Source organism: Crocodylus siamensis, chromosome 11, assembly GCF_052110815.1.
Source record: "Crocodylus siamensis isolate JL-2025a chromosome 11, ASM5211081v1, whole genome shotgun sequence".
NCBI classification, from domain to species: Eukaryota; Metazoa; Chordata; order Crocodylia; family Crocodylidae; genus Crocodylus; species Crocodylus siamensis.
In genome coordinates, this window is record NC_143405.1 from 8,783,126 (window position 1) to 8,801,081 (window position 17,956).

The window sequence follows — 17,956 nt, forward strand, 5'->3', positions numbered from 1 at the left end:
ATGACTGTGACTGAGCAAAATGGCACCGCATTTGAAACAGAGCAACGCAACAGTCCCAGAGCTCCCGCCCGGCCCAGTCCCTACCCCCCGGCCCTTCAAACCTCACCTCCTACCCCCACCACGGCTCAGCACAGCATGCCCCTAGCCTGGGGACCGTGATGGGACCTGTGCAGCACCAGGCTGGTTTGCAAACCCCAGTTCATTGTCAGGGATACCACTTGCATCTCAGAGACGTGCACCCCTGGGCGTTCATGAGGCAGAATCAAGAGGACGGGGCGCTGTGCTGGGACTCGGTTTCAACTCCTGATGCTGCTTGTGGCCCAGGGAAGTTGCATCCATTTCTGCTCCTACCTTTGTAACGCTCACTCTGGAGCCATGAGCCGTGGGCGTGAACCAAGGAGACCCAACAGCACTCTTCCCTGGGTGAACTGGGGCTAATACACTCCAGCTCGGGAGGGGGTGTTAATATCTGCATGGTCCAACAAGGCTTGAGGGATGAAGACGGCTTGTCAGACAGCGATCCACAGGGGCAGGAAAGACCTACCCCATGCTAGGAGGGCGGAGGGGAAACTTCTTTGATCACAAGGTCTGCAGAGAGCTGCAGGGAAGCTGCAGCTCGGGCCCTGGGCTGAACCTCACTGATGTGGCTGGGGCAGCAGCTGATCTCCTGACGTGTCTGCAACAGTGCCTGGCACAACAGGGCTAACATCTGGGTTGGGCCTTGCTATAACGCACATCCGCCCTGGCCCAGTGACTCCAGCATCTCCCCCCAAGGCTCCTGAGCTCTGTCGTCCAAAGAGCCGAAACCCTGATCTAAGCAGGCTGCTGGCACCTCTGCCCAGACCCTCCCTATCTGGCCCTGACTGCAGCCAAGGCCTCGCAGGAGCCGTGTTTGGTGAGAGGCAGCACGTGACAACAGGCCCAGTGATAGCCGCCCTGTTGCAACAGCGATTGCCCCGGCACCTGATGTTTGCAGGAGGATCCCAGGCTGCAGCAAACCTTCGCCTCCCCTGCTCCCCCCACAGCTCCCGCCGCACTCAGTGGCACAGCGCGGCATCCCAGAGGCCCAGCACCCTGCCACGTCCCGGCGCGTGCTCCTCGGCTGTGTCAGCAGCTGATGCCCTGAGGAAAGTCCAGCTGACAGCAGATCAGGAGGCAGAGGTATCCAAAACAGCCCTGAGGCTGTCCCAAGGGGTCAGTGCAGTGAGCTGGTGGCAAGCCAAGGGGCTGAGCCAGGAAGGAGAGGGACAGCAAGCAGATGCAGGCAGGTGGGAGCTTTACAGGGTCACGGGAAGCCTCTTGGAGGGCACCAAACTCAGGGCAGGGGATGGGGCACAGGGATCTGAAGCACAGACACAGCAAAGCAGAGCGGGTTTCCCAGACGGAGCAGGGCACCCCGTCGTGGAGACATGGACAGGAACAGAGGGAGGAGAGAGCAAGGTCTGGCGGGGCTGGGTCTTTCCGCATACCTCCCCCAGCCCAGGCTGCTCTCAGTAGGGGTAGGGCGAGACCGAGATGAGGATGATGAAGACGCTGTGCACCTGCTGCTCGCCTGTGGCCTGCGCCTGCACCTTGAGGCGGTAGAGGCCGGGGGCACGGAGCGGGCGCAGCGTGGAGATGACGCCGCGGCCCCGCTCGGCCCGCACAGCGAAGGGGCTGCCCGGGTCCTGCTCCAGCACGTGGAAGAGGGTACGGTTGTGGGGCGCGCCGCCCGGGGAGAGCGCAGCCAAGTGCACAATGTCACGGCCGGCCACGATGCCGAAGGGCAGCGGGAGGAGCTTGTACTGCAAGGCCGAGGGGCCGCCCAGGCCACGGCGGAGGCACACTCTGCATGAAAAGGGGCATGTGTCAGCATGGGGGTCCGTGCACAGGCCTCCTGGGTCCCAGCCCTGCCATAGGCTGAGCCTGTGTGCCTCAGTTTCCCCACGAGGCACCCAGGAGGTTTGCTGCTGCAGGGCCCCGCACACCTGGTGCTGTGACCGCTCAAAGCACTGGGTATTGGGGATGTGCTAAAAAGACAAGTGCCAGTCTGCTCCCATCACCCTGGAGCCAGGGATCCAACCCCTCGTAGGGAAACTGAGCCCCCAGCTCTGGGGCCTCCATCCATCCAGGACAGGGGAGCAGCTGCTCTGCTCGGGGCTGGTCCCTGCGGAGCATCACTTCTGCTTCCCACCCCTCTCGCACTGCTGTACCCCAGCCCCGCTCCTTACCCCGGGCTGGTGCCTCTCCAGTAGCCGGCAGGGCAGGGCGTGTGCACGCACTGGGAGCCTCCACGCGTATTAAAGCACAGCTGGGCCGGACCGCACCGTGTCCTCCCATCTGCGCATTCATCTATGTCTGCAGCGGGAGAGGAGACAGCGGCTGAACAGGGACCACCCTGAGGGGGACCCTCCACAGCTCTGCTCCGCTCGCTACCCGCCGACCAGTCCTCAGCAGGTCTGGACGCCTTCAGGCTCTATGCAGCCGGTCTCAGTGGAGCTCTCCTCTGCCAGCCCCTGGCTGCAAGTCCAGAGGGAGTTGCAGGATCAGGTGGAAAGAGTGCAATGGGCTGCCTCCAAGTCCTGCCAGGGACAAGGGGGCTGCATGGCTACTCATCAGCAGCCGTAGCTCAGCAATGCTGCCTAGTGGCCTGAGCACGGGGTAGAAGCCCTAGAGATCCCGCATCCCGCAGCGTGTCCCCTGGGGAAGCCCCGTCCCCTGCCTGCTCAGTGACCCATCCAAGCACAGCACTGCGAGGCTCCAGACTTGAATGAGTCAAATCCCCCCCATTGGGAGAAGGGACCTGCCAGCAGTCTGGGAAGCGCTGCGGTCGGCTGGCTTTAGCCACTGGCAGAGAGCAGTGGAAGGGTATGGCAACCAAGGTTTACCAAGGGACAAGGCTAAGACAGATCTGTTTTCAATGGCAAGCACACACACGGCCCCCGAGCAGTGCCTGGCCCCACACTGACCTTGGCAGGTCTTCCCGTTAGGCAGCAGGCGGTAGCCAGGAGGGCACAGGCACTGGTAGCTGCCCTCGGTGTTTTTGCACTCATGCTGGCACAGATTCTGGACCTGGCACTCATCAAGATCTATGAGATAGCAGGGAAGAAAGCAGGCAGGCATCTGAGCAGGGCATGCTTTGCAACCTGCTCCCATGTGTGCACACAGCAGTGTCGCCCCTCAGGCCGCCTGTAGACAGCCAGGCACAGCTTAAAGCCTGGGGAAGGCTCCCAGCTCCCTTCAGCCTTCCTTGTGGGGGTTTCTCAAGGCTTGGGCACCCTACAGGGCACCAAGGCTTCCACCCTGGTGCTTCTAATTCTGTGGGCGAGATGCAGAAAGGAGGATTGGGGGAAATGGAGCAGGAGAGAGGGGGCAGACTACTGCGTGTGGGGCACTCTGGAGCCCAGAGCCCTGCTGTTCCCTGTCATCTCAGTCTCTGCCAAGCCTCACTCACGGGCATTAACATCTGGTGCAGCACGGACCCCGGTCCCAGTCACAGAGTGCCCAGCAGCCAGGGCTGGTACCAGCCTGCAGGCACCCCAGCAAGGCTAGAGAGCATCAGCCCAAGCACCCCACCCATGCACCCCACTGGAGCACCCAAGGGCAACACAGCCTCACCAATGCATGCGCCGCCCCGCCTGGTGAATCCCAGTGGACACTGGGCTCGGCTGCTGCGGCTGAGGGTGTTCCCGGCCGGGCTGAAGGAGAACCAGGTGTAATAGGACCTGCCATGCGAGGGGTTGGGCAGTCTGAGCCACTGCAGATGGGCCCCTCGGTGGGCATCGGTCACGTTGCCCTCAGCCCTCTCCAGTGCAGCACAAGACCTGCCATCCCTGAGTAAGGCCTTCCCTGGTGGGCACAGGCACTTGTAGCTGCCCTGGAGATTGTGGCACTGGAAAGCACAAGGTGAAGGCACGTGCAGGCATTCATTTATGTCTGAGGGGGAGAGAAGTCACTGTGAGGACGAGAAGCCAGCTCGCCATGTGTCCACAGGTCCTTTCATCCCATGTGTGACCTGCTGTTCCTTCACCCCCACCCCTCACAGGGTAAGGGAAGGGATGAGCCCAAAGCCAGAGAGCAAGTTAGGGTCACAACCCCTGCGACCATCCGTCTCCCCCTGCCTCCAGCCCAGTCTCTCAGCACATGCGGCCACCCCTGCTCTGGCCAGTCCAGAACTAAGTCTCTCTCTCACCCAGGCAGGGGCGGCCGGTGCCCTGGGACTGGTAGCCTCGGGGGCATGCGCAGCGGTAGCTACCAACAGTGTTTTCGCAGAGCTGGTTGTAGCGGCAGGCATGGGACCCCTCCATGCATTCATTGACATCTGAGGGCAGGAGGGGAGCACAGTCACAATGCCGAGTGCCCGGGACACTGGCCAAACCCAGGGGGTCATGGAGCCCTTCCCACTGCCGCCCACCTCCCAGGACTTCCTGCTGCCCAGTCCCAGGCTCCACGCTGATGAAAGGACCCATCTGACCCTGAAGCCAACTGGAATCTTTCTCTGAACTGGGCTCAGTGAAAACAGTCAATGCCCAGGACCCGGGGACTGGATGACCCCCACGACTGGGGATGGCACGTGGAGTTTGCACCCATAGGTCAGTGGTGGGGAAAGCGCATCGCCATGCCAAGGCTGGCCTAAAACAGCTCTGTGTCTCGGGAGCACCGGGTCACCGAGCCCCTAGCACTGAGGAGCTCTTCTTGCCAGCTGGCTCAGCAGCCTGGCGTCCTATGCCCTCTTCCAGCAGTTGCCAGGGCTGTGGCCCATGGTGCGAGCCATTGGGGAGCTGCTGCTCCTGCTTCTGGCCTCGTTCTTGCCAGCAGAGAGCTCTGCAGCAGGGCTGCCAACCCACCGCCTGCAGGGCCCAGCCTCCCTGCCCCATTGTGAGCCTCTGCAGGAAGCTGCATTACCTTCACAGCCGGCTCCATCCAGGCCCGGGCGGAAACCAGCCCCACAGCGCAGTAGGCAGCGGTATGACCCCACCAGGTTCACGCACCGCTGGCCCAGGTGGCAGGCGTGGGTGCCCTGCATGCACTCATCCACATCTGGGGAGACAGCACAGTGAGCATGGCCCCATACCCTTCATGCAGAGGGGCTCCTTGCTGGGGCCGAGTCTTGCCCAGCAGTCCAGGGAGGCCCTGCTTACCTCTGCACTTCCTGCGGTCCAGCGCCAGGGTGTAGCCTCCGGGGCAGGAGCAGGAGAAGCTGCCCACAGAGTTGTGGCAGGTGTGTGAACACGGGCGCCTGGGGGCAGCGCACTCATTCTGATCTGGCGGGAGCGGGGGAGAAAGGGGGTCACCAGCCCTTACCCATACATGCAGGAGGGCAAGCATTCCTGTGCAAGCTACGTCCCCTCTGAGCGCCCCCAGCACGGAGCCAGGTGAAGCCAGGCCGCCCCAAGGGAACAGGCAGCTTGGCAGGTCGGCTGAGCTGCTGACGATGCCCAGGCAGGGGCTGCGGAGACTGCAGGAGCCAAGGAGCCGGCTCAGCTGCTGGAGATCTGGCATGCGCAGGGCAGCCAGAATCCATAGCTGCATTCATCAACTTCAGCCTCACCCCTCCCAGAGGAGCAGCACGCCTGTCTACCCCAGTGTCCTCCTGCCCGCCATCCTCCACGCCCCAAGGCAGCCTGCTCGTGGAAGCTGGCCAATTGCCCTGAGTGCCACGTGGGGGGCGCGGTATGTCGCGGACGGGCTTAGAACTGCTCGTCCTCCTGCATCCAGGTTACAGGGGCCCTATGAGGAGCAGGGAGCACGTGTGCAGGGCAGACAGGACTGAGGACAGCCCCGGCCCCGAGCGGGCCCGGAGAATGAGCACGAGTCTGCGCAGAGTCTGGGCCAGCCCCACAGGTGGACTCTTACCTAGGCAGTAACGCTGCTGTGGGTCTTTGGTGAAACCCTGGGGACACTGGTCTCCATTCGCCCCTGGAAGACAAATAGAGGAGCTGCGGGATGCCCTGTCAGCACGTCAGTGAAGCAGGGCTCGTGGGCTACAACTACCCCAGCAGTGTCACCCCACTCCCATGCAGGCCAGCCTCTGTCTCAGAGACACCCTTGCACCCTACGGGCCCCCGGGCAGATCAGAGAAGCTCGAGGGAAACGAGGCTCCATTCCCCTTGCGCTGGAAGGGGACAGGGCCGAACTCTGCTGCCCTGGTACCTGCGTGGAGGGAGGTGCTGAGCTGGAAGCGGAGCTCCTCGGAGGCTGGGTCAAAGGAGGCCTCCACGGACCGGGCCCGGACGTGCTGCACTAGGGTGGGCTGCAGGCCCAGCGCGGGGTCGTACTCAATGGTGTGGTTGCAGCGGGCACGCATCCTGCGCCCATCCTGCAGGAAGCTCTGCACGGAGCCCACATATAGTTTCCCAGCCCCCATCTGCACGTAGTGCTCACTGAAAGCCTGGGAGCCAAGAAGGCAAAACAGGGCAGGTCAGGGACCGAACCCACTGAGGCGGTGGCAGGCTCTGCCTGGGAGATGGGTCCCATGAGCTGGCACTGCAAAGAGGACCTGGGGAATGCCCTGCTCAAGGGAGCCGGCGCCAGAGCAGAGCGGCAGAGGGGCTGCCAGTCCCCACCGGGACCCGATACCGACCTGCAGCAGCACGGCGGCACTGGCGATGCTCTCGGGCACAAACCCATTGACCACAACATCGAGCAGCAGCTCCCTGCCTGCCTCCAGGCCTCGGGCGATGTGTGTAATGTGCAGGAGCTCCCCTGCAGCGAAAGGTGGCAGCAATGAGGGCTCAACCCCGCCCCAGACTGTGCTTGTGCAGCCAGCATAGGGCTGAGCACCAAGTGCCCAGAGGGCCAGCAGCAATCTCAGGGCTCGATCCCACACACAAACCCAGGCTAGGGAATTGTCCCTCAGCACATGACTGCCCTCATGCCACCTAGCACTACACAGGACATAGCTCCCCCAGCACCGGGGCTGCACAACGTACTGGACACCAGCATCCTTGGTCAAGTAAAACCAAACGCAGCCGCTTTGCCTGGCTGGGACCCACATCAATGGCTCCTTGAGGGTCGACCCCCACCTCCCAGCTCTCCACCTCCCCATGGCCTGGAGGTCCAGCAAAGCCAGCACCCTGCATAGAAGTCGATGGGAAGTGTCAGCTGACAGGACCAAACCCCCCATGTCACAGGGTTTTGATGCCAAGCCAATGCCCCGAATAAGACACGGGTCGCCCAGGATGGGAGGCAGCCACAGCCCGCAGGGGACTCGTCATGCACTGTGGTGGGGAGGGCTAGCATGCAACAGCCCCGGGGCCCAGGGATGCTGCTGCGGGGCCTGGCTTTGCTGTGACCATTTGACAATCACCGCCAGTTCCTGAGCTGCCCCCAGCCATACCCTGCTTGGCAAGGCACTGGCTACAGCACTGGACCAGGATGCTGGGGACACTGCTCCGCCCCTATCCTGCCTTGGGCAGGGCACTGCACCCCTCTGTGCTGGGACATGGGGCTGAGGACAGTGACCTCCAGCAGAAAGTGCTGAGAGATGGAAAGCACGAGGCTTTGACTGCTGTGATCTGAGCTCCCTGGCTGAGACAGAAGCAGTACAGGGATCCCTGGCCTGAGCTGTAGGGTAGGGATGGCTGAGAACAGCCCTGGAGAACAGCTTGACCGGTGTTACCCAGCCTCAAGGGCAGCCTCTTTACCAGTGAAGCGCTGGGTGCAGGTCCCCTGGAGACTGCTACTTCCCTCCCTGGGGTCTCATTCAAGGTACCTCAAGGATGTCACCCTTTACCTGTAGCAAATTCCATCTGCGACTCCTGCTTGAAGATGCCTCTGGTCAGTGAGAAGCCATTCACTGTGCTGCCGCTCTGATGCGCAAAGGACCAGTAGATGGGAGCGATGACAGCGACCAAGACCCTCATCAGTGGCCCTGGGGGTAAGGCAGGGAGAGTCAGGCCTGGGGCAGTTGCAGGCTGCTAACCTAGGGCTGGAGGGATAGTAGCAGGGTCTGATTCTTCGAGGGACAAATTCACACAGCACTTGTCCTGAGGCAAGAGGCCTCTGCACTGGGTCCTTCTCCGTCCCCCTGCCCCGGTCAGCCAGAGCCCAGAGCCTTTCCCTGAGCCTCGACTGGAAAGAGCTTCCTCCTTCCCTGCTCCTGAGAAAGGCCCCACTGGGGCACCTGACCGACAAATGCCTGGGTGCATAATCCATATTCAGCTAACAAAGGTCCTATGCACTTAACCAGCATGCAGAGAGTGAAAGGCTGTTTCACCAGGAGACACAACCTGGGCCTAGCATCATGTTATGCAGCTAGGCAAATTAAGCACATTTCCTTGCAGAATTATTTCCTTGTATAATTAGAGCACCAGCTGGTTTCTAAGATGCTGCCCTGCCCTGCCTTCAGACTAACAGGGCTACCCACTCCTCTCCGACACATTAAGTGGAGTACCCTGTGCTGTCAAGGCACTGCTCAGTGGGCACATCTGCCCATGGTTGACAATTATGTTGAATTGCTGACCATTCAATTTGCATGTAGGAAATGCCACAGGGGACCTTCTGCCCGCGCATACCATACCCTGGGTCACATCGTCCCCACATACCAACCGCTGGCGGGATATTCCAGATGCTGCTGCGCACGGTGGTGATGCCCGAGCGGAGCTCCTCTGTCACGCTGCTGTTCAGAGGGGCAATGCCAAATTCCTTGTTGTTAATGATGCCGATCAGACTGCCTCTGACCTGGAGGGGCTCTCCTGCACGGGAGGGGTGGGGAATGAGTTACAAGACTGACACAACCTCCTGGACACTGTAGGACACGAGCAGGTGGGCAAAGGGCTACCAAGTGGGCATGAAGCTGGGAGGGATGGATTCCTATCCCCATCCCCCACTGCTCCAGAGCCTCACAAGTTCCCATCCAGGGAAAACTCCCTTTCTGGAGGCACCAGGGACCTGGGTCTGCTCAGCAGCACCATGCATAGGAACAACTCAAGCTCACTGCACAGTGTACCAAGCCCTGCCCCAGACTTGCCACTGCTGAAACAGGGGGAAGTCATTCCTTTGGGCAGCTTCCTCACTCCATGTCACTCCACCGTTGCCCCCACAAGTGGCTGCACATGCATCCACATTTGCATGCACACACGCACGCACCCAAACAAACATTCAAGCAGCAGGCAAAGCCACATGCCCAGGCTCACCCAGAGCCTCATTCATGCTGCAGGCAATCTGCTTTTCCTGCTGTGCACAAGCTCAGCTCTGGCCTGTGCTCCCGTGCTGTTCTGGTTCATCCTGCCAAGGGTCTGGCAGAGTAGAAACCCAGTGCCAGAGCCCCTATTACTGCTAACTCAAGGAGACATGCTGGGCGCTCCAGCGCACTTCCTCTGGTTAACAGCCTGCCTGGCAGCTGGCTCTGCAATCTGTTTGCAGAGAAAAAGCAGAAGAGGATGTGCTTTTGCCTGTGGGGACATGAATCAGAGACGGGGGAGATCTGGGAAACGTCAATGGAAAAGTACAGCTTGTGGCAGGCTGCACCTTGAAGGCAGATGCCATCCCTGGCACAAAGGTCTCGAAGAAAGTAAAAGAGCCCTCAGCTCCACCCCATGGCCACTCATCCCAAAAAGGAGAAGACTAATGGGAGAGGCAATGGCAGATAAAACAGCAGCTGCACCTCCCAGAGCCAGTCCACACTCCCGGGCAAGGGGAGCCTTGGGAAGAGTTTCACAGATAAATAGGTCTCGGTCAGCACGAGATAGCTCAGCGTTGCAGGTGCTACAATAGGGGCAGCTGAGCAAAGCAGAGGCTGATAGGAGCAAGCAGGACATCTGCTGTCACACCAGACAGGGGACCTAGGCAAAAGGCAGGTGCCACAGCAGCTCCGCTCAGCCGTGCGCCTCAGGCACACCCTGACGGGGTGGTGGAAGCAGGACTTAGCACCACATAGGCAGGGGAGGAGGGAGCAATCAGGCAGGCGGTGCAGCCATGTCTTTGCAAGGGAAGGTGGGAAGTTCCCAGACTCTAATGCACTCGGCAGCAGCCACTGCTGCGCTCCAGCAACCAGCCTCCATGGACCGCAGCTCTGGTTTGAGAAACAGTGAATTCACACAACAGATGCAGAGCTGGGTCGCTGGCCAGCACAGGCCACGGATCTGCTCGGCCACCTTAGCCCGCACTGCAAGCACAGGCCCTGGGGCACGTACCTTGCACAGTCAGGACCGCCTGGGCGACAGAGGTTCCCAGGAGGTTGCGAGCAACACACTCGTACTGCCCCGCGTCAGCCTCCTCCACGGCACTGAGCAGCAGTGTGGAGTTGGGCAGGACCTGGACGCGGTGGTTCTCCAGCAAGGGCTCCTCATCCCGGGTCCACTCCACCATAGGGGTTGGCTCCCCAGCCGCCTGGCAGTGCAGCAGCACCCTCTCGCCCACACTCGCCACCGCATCCTGAGGTTCGGCACTGAACACGGGGGGGCCTAGAGCAGAAGACACACGGTCACAGCAGCCCCCAGCAGGTGGCAATGGCCACATGTTCTCAGTGGGGGTTAGGCCACAATGGCACTTCTGTGACCAGCTGCAGAGAGCCCCAAAATGCAGGGCTGTCTGGACTGGGGGGTGTTGAGCGGATCCACCCGTAACCCATTTTTGGGAGCTTTTCATTAGACACCGGGGTCTGCATCCCAGGCAGACCCAGACACAGGCATGGGCAAACTGGGTGGCTACCCGGGGCCTGGACAGAAAATGAAAAAAAAAATACAATTGCAAAAAAAGTGTTAATATTGTGCATATACAGGACTGGCAATGTTATCAATTGAGAACAAACTGCAGGCATCGATACCACAGATGCAATAATGACTTTTGCAACAAAAACATCATCATCTCTGGCAAAGGGGAGCCCCAATACTAAAAGTTTGCCTGGGGCCACCAGGACTCTAGGTATGGCACTGCCCCCAGGATCCAACTTTGACTCACCCGAAACTCCTACCTATTCCCAATAGATGTTTGATCCTGGTGGCCAGAGGCATTTCAGAGATGACGCCTTTCTCCCCAGCTGATGGCTGTGGAGCAGCACAACATCACTGGCACTTTTGCTTGCTGACAACAAGCCGACTATCTCCCCAACAAAGAGACACTGCCCACCTGAGGCTGGCCCGATACGTGCTGGGTGGGAAAGCATTTAGCATGAGACCAAAATCCCAGCCCTGCCCCAGGAGAGGCAAAGCAGGCAGACACTCACTCTGCAGGGCGAGGGTAACCACCTTCTCCACGGCGCCCACTTCGTTCTCCGCCACGCACGTGTAGTGCCCCGCATCGTCGCTCTGGGCGGGGAGCAGGGGAAAAGCAGGTGCATTAAAATAGCTGTCTACACCCTGCCCAAGACAGGCCATACCAGTGACTCCCCACCTTTTTGGATGTACAACAGCGACCACCATGGTCCTGACATACAACAGTCCTTCCGGCCAAGGTGGAGCATATCTAGGTGGGATCTCGAGAGTTTAGATTATGGATGGTACGCGATGGTTTGGATAGGACTACACCTGCCTCAGACAGGGAGCTGGACTAGATGTGACCTCTGAAGGGTCCCTCCAGCCTGACACCTCTATTATTCTCTATGATTTGATGAGCTGTGGTTTCCCTCCAGGCTGTCCCTTGAGTTAGGAAAGCAATGTGCCATCTTGATCTTTGCCACAAGCCCTTTGGCATAGAGAAGGGGGATGCTCCAAGCAGGGATACAGGGTCATGAATGCCTTTCATCTCTATCAGGACACCCAGCAGCAAAGGGAACGTCAGCCCCTAGGAAACAGAGGTCCGAGCCCCTGCTGAAGGAGTCGGTGCCAGCCAGGAGGTAAGAGACTCAGTCGCATGTTAATTCGTGGGTGAAGAGAGCTGAGACCCCTGCCTGCCTTCCTGGCCAACAGAGATCTCTGCAGCCCAGGCTAAGCCTGCTTGCTGCAATCATATGGTCTCCTCAGCTATGTAGGATGAAGCGGGGTTGCTCTGATGCTGTCTCCAGGCAAGTCCAACCACAGGGCCAGAGGGAAGGATCTTACCACTGGATCTTACTACTGCCCTTCTCTCGCAGATCCCCATCCTCCTCCCCAAGCTCTCATCCCCATCACCAAAGCACCGAGCCTGGGCTGCCACTCACCACCGTCCCGTAGATGGCCAGGGAGCCGTTCTGGAGCTGCCGCAGGTGATGGCTGCCCTGCACGGGGATCCCGTTCTTGTCCCAGTGGATGACAGGGGCAGGGTCGCCGTAGGCTTCGCAGTCCAGGAGGGCATTGGCCCCCAGGGGCTCCACCTGGTAGGCACTGACCTCCCCTTGCAGGACAGGAGCCTCTGGGGAAGGAGAAGGGGTTAGAGGCTAGCAGTCTGTCCAGGCTTCAAGCAGGGCTGTGATGAGCCAGAGCCGAGGGTGGCTGCGAGGGACCCAAGAGCACCAAAGGCCCAGGAGCAAGACTCCTTATCTGAGCGCCCAGCGCCTGGCACGGCTTGGGCTGCACCTTCCCACCTACCAGGACCTGCGCTAAAGGAAGGCAAACTGGGGTGACCCAGAGGCCTGCCTGGCACTGCCTGCTTGCTCCCAGGATGGCCGAGGGACACTTCTCCCTGCCTGAAGCACCTTTCACATAGACAAAGCTGACGGCCTTGATGCTGCCGGCGCTGCTCTCAGCAGTGCAGATGTAGGTGCCGCTGTCCTCCTTGGTGACACTGTCTCTCTGCAAGGTGCTCCGGCCACTCCGCTCCGAGATGCCACCTGCCAAGGCAAAGCCACACAGCTGGGCTTGGGATGTGGCTCTGCAGCTAGGACGCGTGCTCTCGGAGCTGGGCCTCCTGCCGTCACACCCATCTCAGCCACTGGGCCCAAGTGGTCATGCAGGGGGAGCCCCAGCTGACACCCCAAGTCCTGCCCTCTCTTCTGCTGCCCAGGGAGGCAGGCCAGGATCCCGCCTTCATCACGCTGGACCCCGCCATGTCACGGCAGCGCTGCCAGATTAAAGGATTTCCTGCATCTTCCAGAGCTTCTCCTAGTTTCAGCTCTGTGCAGCCGAGGGGGATGCAGCAGGCCTGCCCCAGCCCTCTCCCAGGGTCCTGCCACTGGACTAAGCAAACCACTGACATCCCAGTGACACAGGGAAACTGAGGCACGGAGAAGTGTCATGCACCCAAGAATCAGTGTCACCACCAGGGACAGAACCCAGAAGTCCTGCCCCCAGCCCCGCACGGCAGCACAGAGCCAGGCACAGCCATCTTGATCTCACAGCTCAGAGGATCATAGAAAATTAGGGTTGGCAGGGACCCCAGGAGGTCACATCTAGTCCAACCCCCTGCAAGGCAGGGCCAGCCCCAACTACATCATCCCAGCCAGGGCTTTGTCTAGCCAGGTCTTAAAAACCTCCAAGGATGGCGAATCCACCACCTCATCTGCTCTCCTCTCCCCTTGCACTCATCCTCTGGCTTCTTCCATGCTCCGTCTCCCTGCCCCAGCCCATCCATGCCCCTGTGCCCCCCACGCACTCGTGACAGGCTGGCTGTACATGGTCCAGGTGATGCGGGGCATCGGGTTCCCCTTAGCGCCACAGACGAGCTCCAGTCCCTCGCCCACGCTCAGTGCCAGGTCCCCCGGCAGCTCGGTGAAGGCAGGGGGCACGAGGACAGTCAGGCGGAGCTGGCGGGCCGCTCTCCCGGCTGAGTTTTCTGCGGTGCAGGTGTATGTCCCAGCATCCCCAGCCTGTGGGGTGAAAAGGTCCCAGGAGCAAGTGAGGGGGCAGCCTGTGGGTAGACTCTGTGCCCCACAGGCTGACAGCCTGGAGGGCACAGCTCCCCTGCCAACTGCTACCGCTGTATCAGGGGGCACAACACAGCCATGCCCTGCTGAGCTGCCCCTCTCTTACCCGTTGGGCAGAGATGGATGAGCTCAGTATCAAAAATTTAAGGTCCCCTGGGTAGGCCCTGCTCTGTGAATGCCCCAATACATCCCTCCAGCCCCGACCTGCCCCGCAGGGTGCCCACGAGGGCTTAGCTAATCCCAAATCCATCAGCTGCTGCTCTTTAAAGCTGCCAGTGCTAAGCACCCCCAGGCTCTCTCCTCTGCCACCTGCGGTTCTCCCAGGCTCAGCAGGCGCACAAGGGGCAGCAAGGCCCATCTCCGGCCATTAGTTCTCACCACCCACCGCGGCTCAAAGCCCCGCAGACAGATGCACGCCAGAGATGTAAAGCAGATCAAGCCCCGGTCGCACGACATGGGAGGCTCACCTGGGCATCCTTGACGATCAACTCCCCCGATTGCAGAAAGGTGAACTTCCCATTGTCCCCTCGCACCACGGCCCCGTCTTTTGACCAGGTGATCCTGGGCTCGGGGATCCCCCGCGTGGCACAGGGCAGGAGGACTTGCAAGCCTTCAGGGACAGACAGCTCCGCCGGGCCAGCCTCAACCACTGGGGGCACTGGGGTGGGAAAGAAGGAGATGCAGGAGCAGGAGGGGAAGGAGCCAGACCTCGGTTGGTCACAGGTCCACCCCCCCCACAACACTGACCTTCCCAGCTTGGTTATGGGGGCTCAGCTAGGGGCAGCAGAAACAAACCACGAGCCTGACATGACCCAGATCCCTCTGAACGAGAAGGCAGGAGCTGCCAGCTGCCCCCATGGTAAAATGCAGGTGCTGATCCCTGCTCCACGGCAGCTCTGCAGCACTGCCAGCTGCCTCTCGACCGCTCCAGCATCCTCCCCCACAGTCCCAGCACTGCCATGGCTCTGATACCCATCTGCCAGCTCCTCTGCACACCTCCAACCACACACGTGTGCTCTGTGCATCATTTGTAGGGGAAGAGAGCCACGACCAAGTTCTCAGGCTTGGAAAGCAGCAGCTTGGCAAGGTAGTGGCCACAACCCCTGCTCCTCCCTTCAGCTAGGGAGCATTGTGCCCTGGATGCCATAAGGAGAGCGATGGGCTTATCTCGCTGCTGGCTCCTAGGGTCACCGGTTGGATTGCTCCCCTACCTTGCACGATCAGCCGGGTCTTCCCCAGTGCTGTGCCCGAGGGGTTCTGTGCCATGCACAGGTAATTCCCAGCATCCTCCACAGTGGCACGTACCAAATGGAGGTGCCCACTGGGGAGCACCCTGAAACCGGCTCCTGCTGGGGGGAAACAAAAAGGCTCAGAGACAGAAAAAAATCAAAAGCAAAGGCAGAAAAACCAAACTGCCACTGCCCAAGAGCTTCACCCACTGGCAAAAGGGGCTGCAGGCTGCGGCTACTTCACCCAGGGGTGAAATGCAGTCTCTTCTGGGAAGGCATGAAGAAAGCGCTTTCACAGCAGTTAGTGTGGGGGAGGCAGGATGTCCCGACTCAAGATGGATTCTGGCCACAATGCCGGGATTAAAAGCATCTTCACTCTTGCAACGTGTGGCCGAGGGAGATTTCATGACTGTGCACCATTGCAAGAGCCAGCAGCCTTAAATGAGGGTGTCACAGCAAGAGACCAGGCCACCAAGGGGTCATCCTGGAGACAGGAGTCACCCAGGACAAGCTGAGGGGCTTTGGAAAGGCTGCAGGGAGCTTATATCACTCAATTTGCTGCCATACCCATCAGCGCCCTTAGCATGTGCACTGATCTCTGGGAGCAGCCTTAGTCCCTCCCGGGGCGTTGCAGCACTGGGCAGTTACAGCAAAGCCCTCCCAAGGCCCTGGCTCACCTGCAGGGATGTTGATCCCTTCCTTCTGCCACGTGATCACTGGGCGAGGCAGCCCAGATGCCTCGCAGGGCAAGACCACACCAGAATTGAGCACCACCTGCATCAGGCGGGGCAGGGGCTTTACCACTGGGGGCTCTGCAACCAAAAGAGACACTCACAGCCAGGTCCTTCTCCCCTTGGCCATGACAGGACACCGGGGCATCACCCGCATGGAGCATAGCCTGGCTCCTGCCACACCTTACACAGCCCCACTGGGCAGTTCCCCGGCTACTGCTGAAGAACAAGCCAGCTTATTCTCCTGCCCTGAAGTCACCCCTGCTAGGTGGGGTGCTCTACTGCAGGCCAGGAGCCAGGGCTCCTCCATCGTCCATGTCTCTCTGGGGCTGGTGCCCTCATCCTCCTCCCCCAGCCCGCCATGCCCCTAGGTACCTTGCACCGCAAGCAGGACGTGCTTGTGTGCCATGCCAGCAGCATTTCTTGCCGTGCAGGTATAGCGCCCAGCATGAACGGGCATTGCCTGGTTGATCTCCAAAGCCCCTGGGAACACAGGAACAGCCGGTCACCAAGGGGCAGCAGGGGACAGAGTGACTGGCTCCTTAGCTAGGAACCATGCTGCCCTCCCTCTCCATGGGCACATGCATGTGCCCAGACATCCATGTTACCCGTGGGCAAGACGCGGTAGCTGCTGCCTCGGTTTCCCAGCTGGGCCCCATCTTTGCTCCAGGACACAGCCGGTGCCGGCACCCCGGTGGTGTAGCAGGTCAGAATGGCTGGGGACATCTTGATGGCTGTGAAGTCTGTCCGGTCATCAGCGATCGTGGGAGGGACTGAAAGCGACAGGCGCAAGCCCAGCTGAGCAAGGATGTGCCATGAAAAGCCAACGTGGGACCAGCCCCCTCTGCACTGATTTGCAACCCCCAGGCAGGCGTCCTGGATTACACAGCGCCTCCATTATGCCCTGATGCCACTGCCGAGGTTGGGGCTTCGGGGACAGGAGGGGCTGGAGCATGATCCCAGGGTGATGGGAGGGGGAGGCTGACTGCCAGAGCCGACCCTGCGGGGTACAGGGCCTGGGGCAAATCAGCCTGGTACCCCTGTGAAAGCAGAGATGAGCTGAGCTGCCAGGAGGCACTGTGGCCACTCTACCTGGCTCCACGGGCCCCCCCCAAGTGCGGGGCCTGAGGCGGTTGCCCCAATTCGCGTACGCTAGGGACGGCCCTGCCGAATGCATTCCCCAGAGCTACTCACCCTGCACCGAGACGCTGAAGAGCCTGCGATCCTCTCCCACCGGGTTTGTCACGACACACTCAAACTGCGCCGTGTCCCGGAGGCTGGGGCTGGCGATCAGCAGAGACCCCGAGGACAGCAACCTGGGACAGACGGCGGGAGAGGAGGGGGAGTCACTGGCAGAGCTCGACCCCGAACTGCAGAGCTTGGCCTGGGGCTTGACCTCAGGGGCCTCTTCCTGCCCTGCCCCAAATACAGAGCCAACAGAGCTGGGGGCCTGCTCCGCGGTGCGAGGGAGCCAGGCTCCGATGGCAGAAGGATGACGTCAGGTGCACAAAACAGTGGCAGAACCACCATGGGAAACAGACTGCCTTTGCAAAGGAAATGAGCACAGCACCAGGCTTTCCCTGCCCGGCCCCACCTGCCCAGCCCACGGCCGGGGCAGCCTGGTACCTGTAAGGGCTCTGAGGAAGGTTCAAGTTCAAAGGCTGGCCGTTCCTCCTCCAGGTCACTTGGGGCTCAGGGAATCCAGTAGCTTCACAGGCAAGGGAGGCTTGGCGGTGAGCTGTGAGCGTGAGGTTGGAGGGCCCCGGAGCAATGGCAGGAGGGACTGCAGGGAAGCAGAGACGGGCGCCATAGATTCAGCCACCCAGCGCAGGCCATGGGGCTGACGGGAGGGGAGTTTGAGGAAGCATTGCTCAAAAAATGGGAGTGAACTCAGGCCAGGCCAGCCTAGCAGCACACAGACTAGAGGCAATGTGAGCAAATGCGAGGAGGTATGGGAACACGAGTAGCTGTTCCCCAGAGCAGGACGCAACCGAGGTCAGTGCGTCTGGCTGCATTTGACCCCAGCAGGCTGGGCCGTGGGGGTCATGCGGCATTCCCCAGTCAGTCCCCTTCCTCCCAGCCCTCCACTTACCCAAGACTTTGAAGTCCAGGCCCCGTCGGTCAGACCCAGAAGGGCTGGACGCTACACAGAGGTAATAACCCGAGTCCCAGGATTGAACTGGGTCTATTCTTAGGGAGCCATCTGGCAGGATTTCCAGCCTGAGAAGAGGGAGGGAGAGCCCTGTCAGGGCACTGGGGGACCGAACGCTTCACCGACTGACCACGGCAGATTTAAA

General features: G+C 60.6%; 1 protein-coding gene across 1 annotated transcript in view; it reads right to left on the reverse strand.

Moving 5' to 3' along the window:
* HMCN2 (hemicentin 2) overlaps positions 1-17,956 on the reverse strand; it is an 82,335-nt gene continuing 64,379 nt past the window's right edge. The window contains exons 74-98 of the mRNA XM_090022229.1: positions 17,752-17,879; positions 17,286-17,442; positions 16,854-16,975; positions 16,268-16,432; positions 16,035-16,142; positions 15,606-15,740; positions 14,911-15,048; positions 14,167-14,357; positions 13,429-13,642; positions 12,533-12,667; positions 12,059-12,249; positions 11,147-11,228; positions 10,116-10,385; positions 8,526-8,675; positions 7,715-7,852; positions 6,563-6,684; positions 6,133-6,370; positions 5,836-5,898; positions 5,121-5,243; positions 4,885-5,019; positions 4,172-4,300; positions 3,598-3,915; positions 2,949-3,068; positions 2,211-2,337; positions 1-1,827 (exon numbers count right to left, since the gene is read on the reverse strand). Of these exons, the coding sequence (XP_089878355.1) occupies positions 1,491-1,827; positions 2,211-2,337; positions 2,949-3,068; positions 3,598-3,915; positions 4,172-4,300; positions 4,885-5,019; positions 5,121-5,243; positions 5,836-5,898; positions 6,133-6,370; positions 6,563-6,684; positions 7,715-7,852; positions 8,526-8,675; positions 10,116-10,385; positions 11,147-11,228; positions 12,059-12,249; positions 12,533-12,667; positions 13,429-13,642; positions 14,167-14,357; positions 14,911-15,048; positions 15,606-15,740; positions 16,035-16,142; positions 16,268-16,432; positions 16,854-16,975; positions 17,286-17,442; positions 17,752-17,879 (4,036 nt within the window). The 3' untranslated portion in view covers positions 1-1,490. The remainder of the gene's footprint in view (positions 1,828-2,210; positions 2,338-2,948; positions 3,069-3,597; positions 3,916-4,171; positions 4,301-4,884; positions 5,020-5,120; positions 5,244-5,835; positions 5,899-6,132; positions 6,371-6,562; positions 6,685-7,714; positions 7,853-8,525; positions 8,676-10,115; positions 10,386-11,146; positions 11,229-12,058; positions 12,250-12,532; positions 12,668-13,428; positions 13,643-14,166; positions 14,358-14,910; positions 15,049-15,605; positions 15,741-16,034; positions 16,143-16,267; positions 16,433-16,853; positions 16,976-17,285; positions 17,443-17,751; positions 17,880-17,956) is intronic.